At 51.3% G+C, this 12,625-nt stretch overlaps 1 protein-coding gene across 1 annotated transcript; it reads left to right on the top strand.

Annotated features, from left to right (window-relative positions):
* The first annotated feature begins 327 nt into the window (after nt 1-327).
* LOC117711612 (E3 ubiquitin-protein ligase TRIM65-like) lies at nt 328-8,309 on the top strand. Its single transcript, XM_034507390.2, has 8 exons — nt 328-1,189; nt 1,282-1,325; nt 1,640-2,304; nt 5,189-5,284; nt 5,473-5,706; nt 6,398-6,560; nt 6,750-6,812; nt 7,711-8,309. Exons 1-8 carry the CDS (start codon nt 1,080-1,082, stop codon nt 8,259-8,261), a joined length of 1,926 nt encoding a protein of 641 aa, XP_034363281.2. The 5' UTR covers nt 328-1,079; the 3' UTR covers nt 8,262-8,309.
* The last annotated feature ends 4,316 nt before the right edge of the window (nt 8,310-12,625 follow it).

The following is a 12,625-nucleotide window of genomic DNA, read 5'->3' as shown; positions in this document are numbered from 1 at the left end:
TGATACTGATCAGCAAGAGTCTTTTGAAGTAGACTGACTTGACAGTCTGAAACTTTTCAGCAGCTTTTTCCTGTGGGGTTTAGAAGGACAGGAAATAAGACGCAAGCCACTAAATCAGAGCAATGGTGCCTTTCTTCAGCTTCCCAATCCCTGACTTCTCGTTCTTTTTTTTTGTTTTTTTTTTTTTTTTTTGTTTTTTTTTTTTTTTTTGGTTGTTTTTTTTTTTTTTTTTTTTTTTTTTTTTTTTTTGTTTTTCAAGACAGGGTTTCTCTGTATAGCCCTGGCTGTCCTGGAACTCACTCTGTAGACCAGGCTGGCCTCGAACTCAGAAATCCACCTGCCTCTGCTGGGATTAAAGGCGTGCGCCACCACACCCAGCTATGACTTCTCTTTCTAAGGGTTACAAACAAAGTAAAAGCAACAGACAACATCTCCCAAAAGATCATGCTGGGGGTGGGGGGGGGCTGCCCTGGGGCTGTAACTCAGTGGTACAGCGGTTGCCTACTGTGTGTAAGGCCCTGAGTTTGATAACCTGCCTGGAGAAGGATGGGGAGGAAGAGGGAAGGGAGATGCTGGAGAGATGGATCAACAATTAAGAGCATTTGGTGCTTTTGCAGAGGACCTGGGTTCAGGTCTAAACACTCCCTCAGCAACTCAGACTTCTGTAACTCCAGCTCCAGGGGATCTGACGCCACCTTCTGGCCTCCTCAGGAACTGCATGCACGTGGTGCACATACACTAACATGCAGACAAAACATGCATACATAAAAATAAATCTTTGAAGAAAAAGAGAGGAGGAGAAAGAATACCAGAATGATGCTTGGGTCATATGTTAGCCCAGATCCTCCTGAGGCTCACTGGTCATTTTCCCTCTTTGGTCAGAAATGTGAACATCAATTGTAGGCGGCCCTAGATACTAGCAGCTATTCCACCAGGAGAGAGATGCTGGAGGTGAGAACCCATACATACATGGAGGAGCAGAGTGCATTGGCACTGCATAACACTGTGGCCTGCCCCATGGGACACCTGTGTCCTGATGACATCACAGGCGGGATGCAGGGACTGGCTGCACCTGAATTATGACATCAGCAAAACTTGGGTCATCCTCAAGGAAAGGGCATCTGGACAGGGAGACCATGAAACAGCAGCCACAGAGAAAGGTGAGAAGACAACGATCATCAGTCAACAGGTAGGGCACAAGAGGAAGGGGGACACCCCCAGAAGCTGGTGAGGGAGGCTGCGCTAGGTCCTGGTACCTGAGTCTTTTCCTTCTTGACACAGGGCAGCAAAGTATCTGGCTCTCATTAACATGCAGAAGATCTCACGTGAGTTCAAACCCCTTACCTTTTCTCCTAAGTGCCTCGCCTTATCATCTTGTCCTTCTTTCTGTCTTTCACCATTTCTCCCACCACTGGGGCTGGTACCAGGAAACATGATTTTCAGTGCCCACCCCCATAGGGGTTGGTTGATGACACAGCCCTGGTACCCTATGGTCAGACAGCTGCTTCCAAAAGAAAGCTGTAAAAAGGAGCGTGCCTGTGACATAAAGAACATGTCCCTGGTGTGCAAGACCATGCTCCTGGTATAAAAGGCCATGGCCTGGCCCTCTGCCATACCTGGGTTTTCCCTGTCTTCTCAGGACCAGCCCAGGACATACCCCCAACACAGCTGTCTTCCCAGTCCTCCAGAGCCCCACTTCAGCTCCTGATGAACAGCAACAGCAGTCAACACACGTTGGAAGACCAAGTCCTCTGTCCCATTTGCCTGGAGGTGTTCCGCAATCCAGTCACTACCGCCTGCGGCCATAACTTCTGCATGACTTGCCTTCAGAGTTTCTGGGATCACCAGGCTGCCATTGGGGAAACTTACTATTGCCCCCAGTGCAGAGAGGCCTTTCCTAGCAGGCCCCGCCTCTGCAAGAATGTCATCCTCGGAGAGATGGTGGCTTGCTTCACCCAGGCCAAGAGCCAGACCTCAGGGCCCCTGTGGGGCCTGGCTGGCCCCACAGATGTGCCCTGTGACTTTTGCTCTCCGCAGAAGCTGAGGGCAGTCAAGTCATGCCTGCAGTGTGTGGCTTCCTTGTGTGAGAAGCATCTGCGCAGCCACTTTGAGGACCAGCTGTTCCAGGACCACCAGCTGTTGGAGCCGGTGTGGGACCTCAAGAACCGCTTGTGCCGCAAGCACCGCAAGCTCCGGCAGCTGTACTGTCGCACGGAGGGCAGCTCCATGTGCGGAGCCTGCCTGTTGGAGGAACACAAGAACCATGACACCACCCCCCTGGAGGATGAACGGGCCCGCAAAGAGGTGAGGAGGGCTGAGGAAAGGGCATGCTCCAGGCTCTGAGAATCTGTCACCTTTCCGCGGGGGAAATTGACACAGCTGAAGCCAGGCTTTGTGGCAGCAAATATTTGAGATGCGAAGGCAGGAGTTTGAGAGAAGGGCATGTCTGAAAAAGATGCTTAGGCAGGGCGGTGAAATGGATTAGAGAGTAAAGGTGCTTGCCACCCTGACTAAGTTCCATCTTCAGAACCACTCAGTGGGAGGAGAGTGGGGTGTGGTGGCATGCGCCTTTGTGGTGGCACAGCGCCTTTTATCCCAGCATGTGGGAAGCAGAAGCAGATGTTTTTTGTGAGTTTGAGGCCAGCCCCATCTATATAGTAAGTTTTAGGATAGTCAGAGCTGCATAGTGAGTCTGTCACAAAAAAGAAAGAAAGAGAGAGAGAGAAAGAAAGAAAGAAAGAAAGAAAGAAAGAAAGAAAGAAAGAAAAGAGAGAAAGAAGAGACCTAACTCCTTAAAGTTGATTATTGGCATCCATATGCGAGCCTTGGTACTCACACACACCCCTACAATAATAATAATTTTTGAAGTTAGGCGGCTGCTAAGGTGATGGGTTATGTTATGACATGGGAAGGCATTGGTAAGTTAATAAGGAGGGCCACAGAACTGCTTGTCAGAAGTCTCTCTCTGTCGTGAATGATGCATGGTTATGGCGTAGGAAAGGTTGTTTACAAGTCTCCCTTAGAGATGCACCCAGGAAACTCCTGTGCAGGACACGCCTGCCCTTACTCCTCCCAAGAAGCCATAGAAGACAGTAGCTGGAGAGATGGCTCAGAATCTAGGAACACTGGTGGCTGCTCTTCCAGAGGACCTGGGTTTGACTCCCACCACCCACACAGTAGCTCACAACTGTAACTCCAGTCCCACGGGAGTATGCAAAATATCCATACACATAAAATAGTAGACAAAGTTTTTAAAAAAGAATTCAGACACATGATCAATTGCTTCCTAATTCCTTACATTGCTTTCCTTGGTTTTGTTTAAAACAGTCTTCCCTACCCTTCACCACAGGAACAGACGTCCCCACAGCCATTCACTAAGTGTTACTCCCAGGGCCAGGACTGCTTGTGTGGCAGTCCTTAGAGGAAGACAGTGGTAGATGCTTGTCTCATAGCCAAGCTAGTCCAGCGGAAGCAGTGAGCTCTAGGTTCAGCGAGAGAGCCTGTCTCAGAAAATAAGGTAGAGGAGCTGGAGAGATGGCTCAGCAGTTAAGATCACTGTTCTTACTGTTGAGCAGAGCAGAGGATCTGGATTCAGTTCCTAGCACAAAACCCTCTGTAACTCCAGTTCCAGGAGAGCTGAAGCAGGTGCACATGTGGTGCAACCACATCTACATACATACAGGCAAAACGCATACACATAAAATTATATATATACATATGTATATATATAATTTACACACACACAAACACATGCACACATTGGTTTTTCAAGGCAAACTTTCTTCACACTTCACAAAAAAAAAAACACTTCACAAGTGATTGAGGAAAAACATCTACTGTCCTATGGTTTCAACATATACATGCTTCAACATATACATGCAGTCACATGTACCCCTGCATACAGGTAGACACACACAAAACACACACACACACACACATCGCAGCTTAAGTTAGCTAGCTTCCTCTCCTCTTCGAGTCCTGCCCCACCCCAGGCAGGGTCCCCAGTAGACCAGTCTGGCCTTGTTCTACTTTCACATTTTAATATATTTGTATTGCTTTCAGAAGTGAGCTCCTCACATAGCATGGTTTTTGTTTTGGTTTTTTGAGACAGGGTTTCTCTGTGTAGTCCTGGCTGTCCTGGAACTTACTCTGTAGACCAGGCTGGCCTCGAACTGTAGACCACCTTACTCTGTAGACTCTTACTCTGTAGACCTTACTCTGTAGACTCTTACTCTGTAGACCGCCTGCCTCTGCCTCCCGAGCGCTGGGATTAAAGGCTGTGCCACTGCTGCCTACCTGAGCTCATTATATTTCAGTTAGCCCATCATCAGTACGATAGGTAACCTTGCTGTCCTAACACATTCTCATCAGCCTGGCAAGACAAAGAACTTAGAAAAAAGGCAACCACATCACTAAACTCATCACTAAATGCTTCGTTTAGTTCAGCTGACCCTTGTTTGTTTCAGTGAGACTCACAGAGGAAGGGAACCCGGCCTGAATTTACAGGGGAGCGAGCATTGTTTTCCATGTAGAAATTCGCCAAAGAACTCTTTTCCCTGTACTGTGATAATACAACTCCCCGCGGGCTTTTGTAGAGCTGGGCAGCGTTGCCGTGGTACCCAGGTGGCTACACACATGCTCTGCCCTGTGTGGCCTCACCTCTTCCCATCTAGCCATGGATCCCTTCCCAGCTCCTCCTCCATGTATCCTGAAGCCCTGTGGTCATCACTATCAGGAGCAAACTGATTCCTAGGAAGGAGAGGCCAGAATCTCAGGCAGTGAAAGAACAAAAAACAACCAGCCACAAGGGCGCACACCTTTAATCTCACTCGGGAGGCAGAGGCAGAGGCAGGCAGATCTCTGGTCAACATAGCCAGGTCCAGGCTAGCCAGGACTGTTCCACAGAAAAACACTGTCTCAAAGAGAGAGAGAGAGAGAGAGAGAGAGAGAGAGAGAGAGAGAGAGAGGCAGAGGCAGAGGCAGAGACAGAGACAGAGACAGAGACAGAGACAGAGACAGAGACAGAGACAGAAGAAAAGAGATACACCTGCTCTTCTACCCTGGTCTTGGATTCACTAAAGCCTGTGATTACATGGGGGCACATCTCTTCAGGAATTGACAGTCGGGTCTCTCCAAGACCCACTCTCTGAATCAGGACGCTTACTGGCTTCTGCCCCGCCCCTTCCAGGTGGAAGTTCGGAAGATTCAGGCCAATGTGGAGAATCAGATGCTGATCATTGCCTCGGACAGCCAGAAACACCAGGGTCGAGTGAGTTTTCTCTCGGTAAGGCAAGCTACCACCACCCCGACCCATGCTATCCCAGCGTCTTCCATGGGGCCCCTGGGACCTCCCAGGAGTTACAGGGGATTATGGGGAGGGAGAAACAGACAGGATGCTTGAGATACCTTTGGACCCATATAGTGGGGTATAGGAGTGGGGTTCAGGGGTGCCTCCCTACACGTCTACCTCAGAAACTGATTCAGACGATGCGAGACGAGGTGAACACCTGCTTCTCAGAGATCCTTCATGAGATTAAACAGCTGCAGATGAAGGTCTTGGATTTTGTGGAGAAAGAGGAGGCAACTGCCCTGGGAAAGCTAGGCAACTCTATCCAGCAAAGCCACAACCGGCTCCTGAAGCTGGAGGGGGACAGCGTCTGGCTCCACAGCCTGCTTGCCAACAGGAGTGATGAGCAGTTCCTACAGGCAAGACCCCCTCTAGACCAAACCCTGTTTCTCTATGGGGGGGGGGTACCAGGCCCAGGACAAAAAAGTCAGGGTGTGGGCCTGCATCACCTTGCCCACTCGCTGACTGAGAGCCCTGGATCAGCATCCTAAACTCTCATCAGCACCCGATGCTTTTATCATACTGCCTGCAGAGATCGGCTGCCCCTTCATGAGGAAAACCTCAGGAAAGGATGAGACAGTGCCCTGGGATTCTGAGTGTGTGATTCAGTCTACTGCCCCCCTTTCCCCAACCACAAGCAAGAGTGAGGCAAAGCCTATGTATTGAAGTCCATATTCCTCCTCAGCCATGTTCCTGTGTTACTGAAGGGTGGGAGTGGGAAGCCGCCAGGGCGGGGGTGAGGAATTGCTCCTCGTACCCCTGGACAAACTTCAAAGATCGTGGCTTACCTTGACCCTCTCTGGACAGCAGGATGAACTTAGCAATGACCTTTTTTGAGCGATTAAAGGCTTGACTCAAACCCTCCTGTCATTTTCTGCAGCAGCTAGACTACCATTGAAACCCTAACCTAAGCTATCCAAACACCTAGGAGAGAGACGCGCACATTCAAAAATGGGACTCTTCCTTCCCCTTGCCCGTAGAGGTGGACGCCCTTGGCAGGCGCCTGAGCCCTGGCTAATGATGTACTAGCTGTTCATCTCTGCATACCAGGAGTTCCCCAGACTGAAGCACTTCCCTGCCTGCATGGAACCCTTGCTAGGCACCAACTGTGAGGAGACACAGAGCTTCCTTCAGCTGCCAGAGACCCTGGCCCAGCTCCGCATCAGGCTGACGGACATAGGTCTCAGTTTCATCAACCAGCTGCTCTTGAAGGGTCAGTCTCTGAGGTCTGGAGTCTTGTGACTTGGGAGGGGCACCTCCTCACCTCCAGTGCTTGTGGTGCCCTGCCTGCCTGTGTTGCGCCCTTCCCAGGTCTCATGGGCTCTGGGATGGGCTATGCCTCTGTCTGGAAGAAGGCTGGGCTGTAAGAGGGTCCTCAGCAAAGCTTGTCCATCTCCCCCAGGTATCAGGATGAGCTCCTATGAAGTACTGCCCTCAGCTGTGGACAGAAAGACACTACTCCAGAGTGAGTTCTCAAACCAGAGGCCAACCTGGGGGAGGAGAGGAGGGAGGACTCCTAGGTGTCTGGACTTCCTGCTTCACCTGCACTCCGGCCTCCAGAGCACTTCCTGTTCCTGGTCTCTCACTGCAAACTAGGGACCTCAGAGAGACTTAGCCTGGGTTCCAGGCCCTGTTAGGAAGAAGGGGAGCCCCTGTCCCTTCCTACTTCAGAGGCGACTCTTCCATGGCTCTCTGGACCTTGGCTTCTGTCCTTAACTGGATGGCCGCCAACTTCCTGAGGGTTAGCCGAGTCAACCAGAGTAGGCAAGCATCCATTTATTTGATGTCCTATAAATCCTTTCCCTGGCCTTGGCTCTAGGACCAAATCCAAGGCTTCTGAGATATCGAGGGTCAAATGTGGAACATCTTTGACCTCTGGTTCACCTCAGCCAGGAACCCTTCACTCTCCCCAAGTCTCATTCAAACTTGTCCTGAACAAATAAGAAAGGTGATTTTGTTAGGATCTGGTGGGAAGGAGGAGGGGGACCCCTGCTCCCCAGCCCCTCCAGAAAAGTCTAACATTGTACAGGGATTTACTTCATCTAAACTGTCTGGTGAAGCCCTACCGGGGCTGGACTGTTTTAAGCAGTAGATAAAGCCAGGTGTGGTAATCTAGCAGTTGGGAGGCTGAGACAAGCTGGCTGCTACAAGTTCAAGGTCAGCCTGGGCTAACCTGGGCTCAACAAAAATAAAGTCAATGAAAATAAAAACCAATAGACAGAGAGGGTACCGCTTCTAAGAACCTGGGGTAGAAGCATCCAGTGAGATCTTTGCAAACGTCTTTGCAAAAATCTGCTCTTAGCCAGCGCCCTGCTCTGGGAACAATGACCCTGGCTCCCTTGCGCCTCCATCCTCAACCCCAGATTACTGCAACCTGAACTTCGACCCCTCCACGGCCAGCGAAGAGCTATTCTTGTTCAAGGAAACGCACTCGGTGTTGAACTTGGGCATACTTCTGGAGCCCTCGACCACCCCTTTACCGGGCTTCAAGCAGTGGCCCCAGGTTCTATGCTGCCCAGGCCTGAACGAAGGCTGTCACTACTGGGAGGCCGAGGTATCCAACTCGTGGATGTGCCTAGGAGTCACCTACCGTCGCAGCCCTCCGATGAGCGGTCGCCCTCGTCGCAACATCGTCTACCTACTGGGCCGCAACCCCTACTCGTGGTGTCTGGAGTGGGACTCGCTCAAGTTCTCCGTGTGGCATAACAACACACAGACGGTGCTGCACGGCTCCTACCACCACACGCTCGGCGTGGCGCTGGACTTCGGGACCGGCTGCCTGTCCTTCTATGGCGTGGCGGGCGATGTGAGCCTTCTCTACCGCTTCCTCACCTCCTTTCTCGAACCTCTGTACCCCGCGGTCATGGTCAGCAGCGGAGCCTCGCTCACACTCAGGCAGTACCCTGAGGCATAGGCAGCGCCCGCCGGCCCAGGCTGGCTGCCAATAAAGTTAGACTCTACGTACTGGCTGGGCAGGAGTGCAAAGTGGGCGGCGGCTCGCGGTGTGGTCCCCCTGCGTCAAGGATGAAAGTGGGTGGCCCACCTGCTTCCTAGCCTTATGTCTGAATCCATCTGTGCCACTTGCCTAGAAATTCCGGATAGTGACCTTCTCCGTGACACTGGAAGGGCTCTGAACCAGACTGGAGGTCTCCTGGGGATGGGGATAGCCCATGCCTTTCAGAGGTCAAATCCTGCGTTAAATACTCATCACCCCTTCCCCCACCCCATCGGCAACCCTTGCTCTCAGGCCCATCCCTATCGCTTCCCACTCTCTTCGGAGGCTGTGAAGCCTCTGATTGGGCAAGGTTTGAGTCAAGCTGACTTCTTCCGCGTGGCCATTCTGTGAAATAGCACTGGACAGAGACAGGAGGGTTAGCAGAGTTCTCGCTTACCCGAGGACCAAGGAACCCAGCCCTGCCTTACATCCAAGACTGGTGGGCCCAGGACTGAGGTCCAGGTTAGTCAGAGGTAGGAGCAGAACAACTAATCTCAGTAAAGTGTCTGACTCAGTGTTTTGCAGCGTGGAAGGCTATGGATAATGGGTGGGTAATCTACGACTCCTGCTCTCACCTTTATGGTTTGTATGAGTGATTCCCTGCCTTCAGTCGTGAGCCTACTCCACTTATGGGAGGGGGTGTGGAGGAAGTAGAGGATGCTGGGACACCCAGGCCTTTATAATCTAATCTGTCCAGTGTGGGTCCTGGAAGTCTGTATTTCAGCTTGGTCCATGGCCAGGTCCGGGCTCCTGCTAAAGACCCTGAGTATTGGATTGAAGCCCTGCCCACCCCCAAGCTAGGGGTTCCTGTCCAATGGGAAAGTATTCTAAATTTCCAGACTCAGCCGGCCACAGTTCTGTGGGTTTAAAGCAGGGCCCCAGCCAAGTTAATAATCCACGAACTGATAAAGGTCACACGAGAGAAAGCCCCTAGGGCAGGGCAACTGGCAGCCAGACGAGGAGGTCCCCCACCACGAGGGCACTTGGGAATTCCACCCCTACCCTGCCGGTTCCTGGAGAAATTAGTAACCCTGTTTGCTCCTTGAGGCACTCCTTCTGGGGTGGAGAGAACAATGATGTCCTTTGAAGATCTCCTGAGGTGCCCTCTGAGCAAACCCTGGCTATGACCAAATGGTGACCTCTCTCCCTACAGTCTTCTGATAGCTCTCACTTACTTCCCATGGGCTACTGCTCCTGTAGGAGACCAGGCTATGAAACTCTTTCCCCACATTGAGGAGAGAGCCTTTTCTTATTCCTAACAACTAGATCCCGAGTCACATCTGACTCATTCTTCTGGGTCAGGAATGGAGCTAGCTGAGGATGGGGGGATCATCCCTGTAATTCTGTCATTCAGGAGGCTGAGGCAGGAGAATGGCTTCGAGTTCTAGAGACAAGTTTGGGCTACATAATGAGACCCTTCCCCCACCCCTCCAAAGGGGTAGGAAAGGAGCCAGGCCTTGGTATCACATGCTGTAATCCCAGGGCTCTAGACGGTGGAAAATCAGTGTCATCCTCAATGACACAGCAAGCTCAAGGAGCAAAAGGAAACGAAGAAACAAATGTGGATGGCGTAGAGGGGGCCTAGGTGTCCTTCACAGCTGTGCTGAGGGCAGGGACAACGAAGGTGGTATCTCGGCAACCCGCCCAGACAGTGGGGTAACAAAGTCTTCCCCTCTAGGGAGCTGACCAACTGCACTGCCAACCCTGCTGGCTCCCCAGGACATACAGCTACAGGATGGTGTGGGACAAGCCATGGTGTCCTGGGACAGGCGTCCAAAGACTCAAGGCTGTTACTTTCTTAAACAGTTGCTCTTGGGGGGGGGGGGCTCCTTATTTGGGGCCTCCTTAGGAGTATCACAGGTGGGAGTGTCCCCAAACCAGTAAAACAAAATATTGAGGTCCCTTTGGCCTCAACTTAGCACCTGCTTCACGGAAGGAAGTGTCACAGGGGTTAGGGATAATATTGGAGAAGTTATTGGGCCTTGTAATTCTTCCCATTTGACCAGTGCGAATCATACAGGTGCCAGGCTCGGGGCGTGACGCAGTGGGGGAAGGTTTTCTGAGCACCTCAAGGTCTCAAGTTCAATCTCCAGCAGAGGAAAAAGAAATCGCTGGGCGTGAATTACCATACTATAGCCAGTAGACAAGTACAAACATGTCAGTTTAACCATGTGTTACAGAAGAGGACTTGCAAATGCTCTAAAATGACCATGCCCCACCCCCCGACCCCCGACCCCCGACCCCATCCACTCCAGGTGAAGGAGCCAGGGTAGGAACTCACTCTGGAACGCCCTCCCTCAGATTTCCCGCCAGGAAAAATTTGGTGGACACTTTGTACTGAGCATGCTAGGAAGGACCTCTACCAGGGCATCCTGAACAGCCAACCCAGTCCTTTGGTGGAGGGAGGGGTGGAAGGTTCCAGACTCTGACCTTCTAGTTCCAATTCTCTCCCCTTTCCCACCTATGGGAGCTGCCACTAGCATCTTTTGGCCCTTCTTGACTCTGGCCAAACTTGTTAGCAACATTACAAAAACAAGGCCTGGCTGAGTGGTGGTGGCATGTGCTTTAAATCCCAGCACTCAGGAAACAGAGGCAAGGGGATCTATGGGTTCGAGGCCAGCCTGGTCTACAGAGCGAGTTCCAGGACAGTCAGGGCTACACAGAGAAACCCTGTCTCGAAAAACCAAACTCCAAAAATACAACAAAGAAAAAAAGCCTAGGCCCAGAGAGATGGCTTAACCGGTAAGACGCTGGCCATCCAAGCCTGAGATGTCTGCCCGTCTCCATTCCCACCTTCCCTGAGCCTGCAGAACCTTCCGACTGACCATCAGCAGGTGGTATGGGAGATATCCTTCCCAGCCCTTCTTCCCATCTACAAAACAGCATGCATCCAGATAGCATATGTGTCTGTTGAGGAATCTAGACTTGCAGGACTTCCCAGGTCAGGAAGTGGGGAAACGGGCTTTGAGTAAGGCCCACTAGCCATGAGACAAGAAGAGGCATCAACTCAGTAACCCAGCCACATATACTTTATTGTAACACACTCCCCAACATCGATGCAAACCCCACACAGTCAGACTATTAAAATGGTAACTAGAGAGCAAATCTACCACAGTGTTTCCATCCCTGTCTCCTCCTCACGCTAACCTCAGCCCTGAGGCCAACATATTGTATTCCCAAAACTAGGTAAATTACTCCACGGGCCATAGCTCATTGGTCATATTCTCTAAAGATATTTCATTAAACTCTTACCTGAATGGTTGAGCTTTTTGCCTTTTCTTACGGTTTTTTTTTTTTTTTTTTTTTTTTTTTTTTTTTTTTTGTCTTTGTTTTGAGACAAGGTCTCACTGTGTTGCCCTGGCTAACCTGATGCTATGAAAACCAGGCTGGACTTGAACTCACAGAGATCTTCCCATTTCTGCCTTTCCAATACATGGGTTAAAGGTGTATGCCACCCCACTCAGGTGACCCACTGCCCCTCACTAGGGGATTCTAGGCAGGGGCTCTTACCACGCCCCCAGCTCCTCATTGGGGGATTCTAGGCAGGGACTCTAACCATTGAGCCACGCCCCAGCTCCTCATTGGGGGATTCTAGGCAGGGACTCTGACCATTGAGCCACGCCCCCAGCTCCTCATTGGGGGATTCTAGGCAGGTCTACCATTGAGCCACGCCCCCAGCTCCTCCCCAAGCAGGTCTAGTTACCTCACCCCATTCAGAGGTGTCGTAGGTCTGGAGGTTGCAGAGGGAATGTCTTCAGTTCTTACAAGCCAGGCTGACACCCTGACAGCATGCCTGCTGTGTGGATAACCAGCACTCCGAAGTGTTAAAGGACACCTGTTTAGTGGCTCAGCCTCGCCAAATAAGTAATAAACTGCCAGTTAAATGTCTTCGGGCTTCCTGCCAGGTGTTTCTGGAAGCCACATCTTCACATCTTGTTTGTGGCTACGGGACTCTTCCTGCTTGGAGGATGAGGCCCGTGATGCTTTTGCCTCCATAGCAAGCCACACAGGTGGAGGTGTCACAGATGTTCGATTCCTGCTCAGTTTGTTCCAGAGATTCACAGATACGCCCTAGTCGGCCTCTGGGCCCTTGACCCTTAGTTGGCCCAAGAAGGGTCAGCACAAAAGGCTTGTTTTCTGCCCTGGTACGAGTCGCGTGGGTGAGGCGCTGATACAAACTTGAATGGGGGTGGCTGAAGGTCAGAAAGCTTCTACTTCTAATTAGCTTAGTTGCAGCGTGATTTCTTGATGCCCTGAATCGAAACCATGTGGTATCTCCAGCA

This window comes from Arvicanthis niloticus, chromosome 6 (assembly GCF_011762505.2).
Source record: "Arvicanthis niloticus isolate mArvNil1 chromosome 6, mArvNil1.pat.X, whole genome shotgun sequence".
Classification (NCBI taxonomy): Eukaryota; Metazoa; Chordata; class Mammalia; order Rodentia; family Muridae; genus Arvicanthis; species Arvicanthis niloticus.
Note: the sequence above shows the minus strand (reverse complement) of the source record. Positions and strands in the feature narration are given on the sequence as shown.